The sequence below is a fragment of the Phytophthora parasitica genome (assembly GCF_000247585.1).
Source record: "Phytophthora parasitica INRA-310 unplaced genomic scaffold supercont2.507, whole genome shotgun sequence".
In the NCBI taxonomy this organism is placed as follows: Eukaryota; Oomycota; class Peronosporomycetes; order Peronosporales; family Peronosporaceae; genus Phytophthora; species Phytophthora nicotianae.
The window spans coordinates 4,469-4,932 of NW_008649493.1; the positions used below are offsets into that span (position 1 = coordinate 4,469).

At 57.3% G+C, this 464-nt stretch overlaps 1 protein-coding gene across 1 annotated transcript; it reads left to right on the plus strand.

The window, feature by feature from the left end:
* Positions 1 to 95: 95 nt before the first annotated feature.
* Positions 96 to 272, plus strand: PPTG_20336 (hypothetical protein; the record flags this gene model as incomplete). The annotated part of the gene is made up of 1 exon (XM_008919114.1): positions 96 to 272. A coding segment is annotated over one exon (177 nt), but the record flags the coding sequence as incomplete, so codon positions are not given.
* Between the last annotated feature and the right edge of the window lie 192 nt (positions 273 to 464).

The window sequence follows — 464 nt, forward strand, 5'->3', positions numbered from 1 at the left end:
TAGAAGTCTCTCGTGAGAAGAGCGTACGTCTTCTCACGGCCCGGATGCCCTTCCGTGGGGGCACCGTGATACTCATACATGGTCTGCATACGCAGATCATAATCATTCGACACGACGATGCGGATCGCATCGTCGTCCACTGCGCTGTAAACAGCGATGGTGATGGTTCTGGCGCTGGTGCGGACGGCCGCGAAGCAGGCTACACGGGGCGTGGGTTGTGCTCCGCTTTTGCAGACCGTGCGCAACTTCGCGTTCCGTTCGCGCTGCAATGATGACGAGCAGCAGCCCCTCCTGCACAGGATACCTGTGTGCACGAGCACGAATATGTGGTGCTAGCTTCCGATACCCTTCATCGGAAGGTGCTGAGACATAGTCCAGCAACTCTCTCGCGTCTGTGTCTCTCGCATACGCGACCTTCACGTCGTCAATCAATGTTGACGACGGAGTACTCACACGTTCGACCC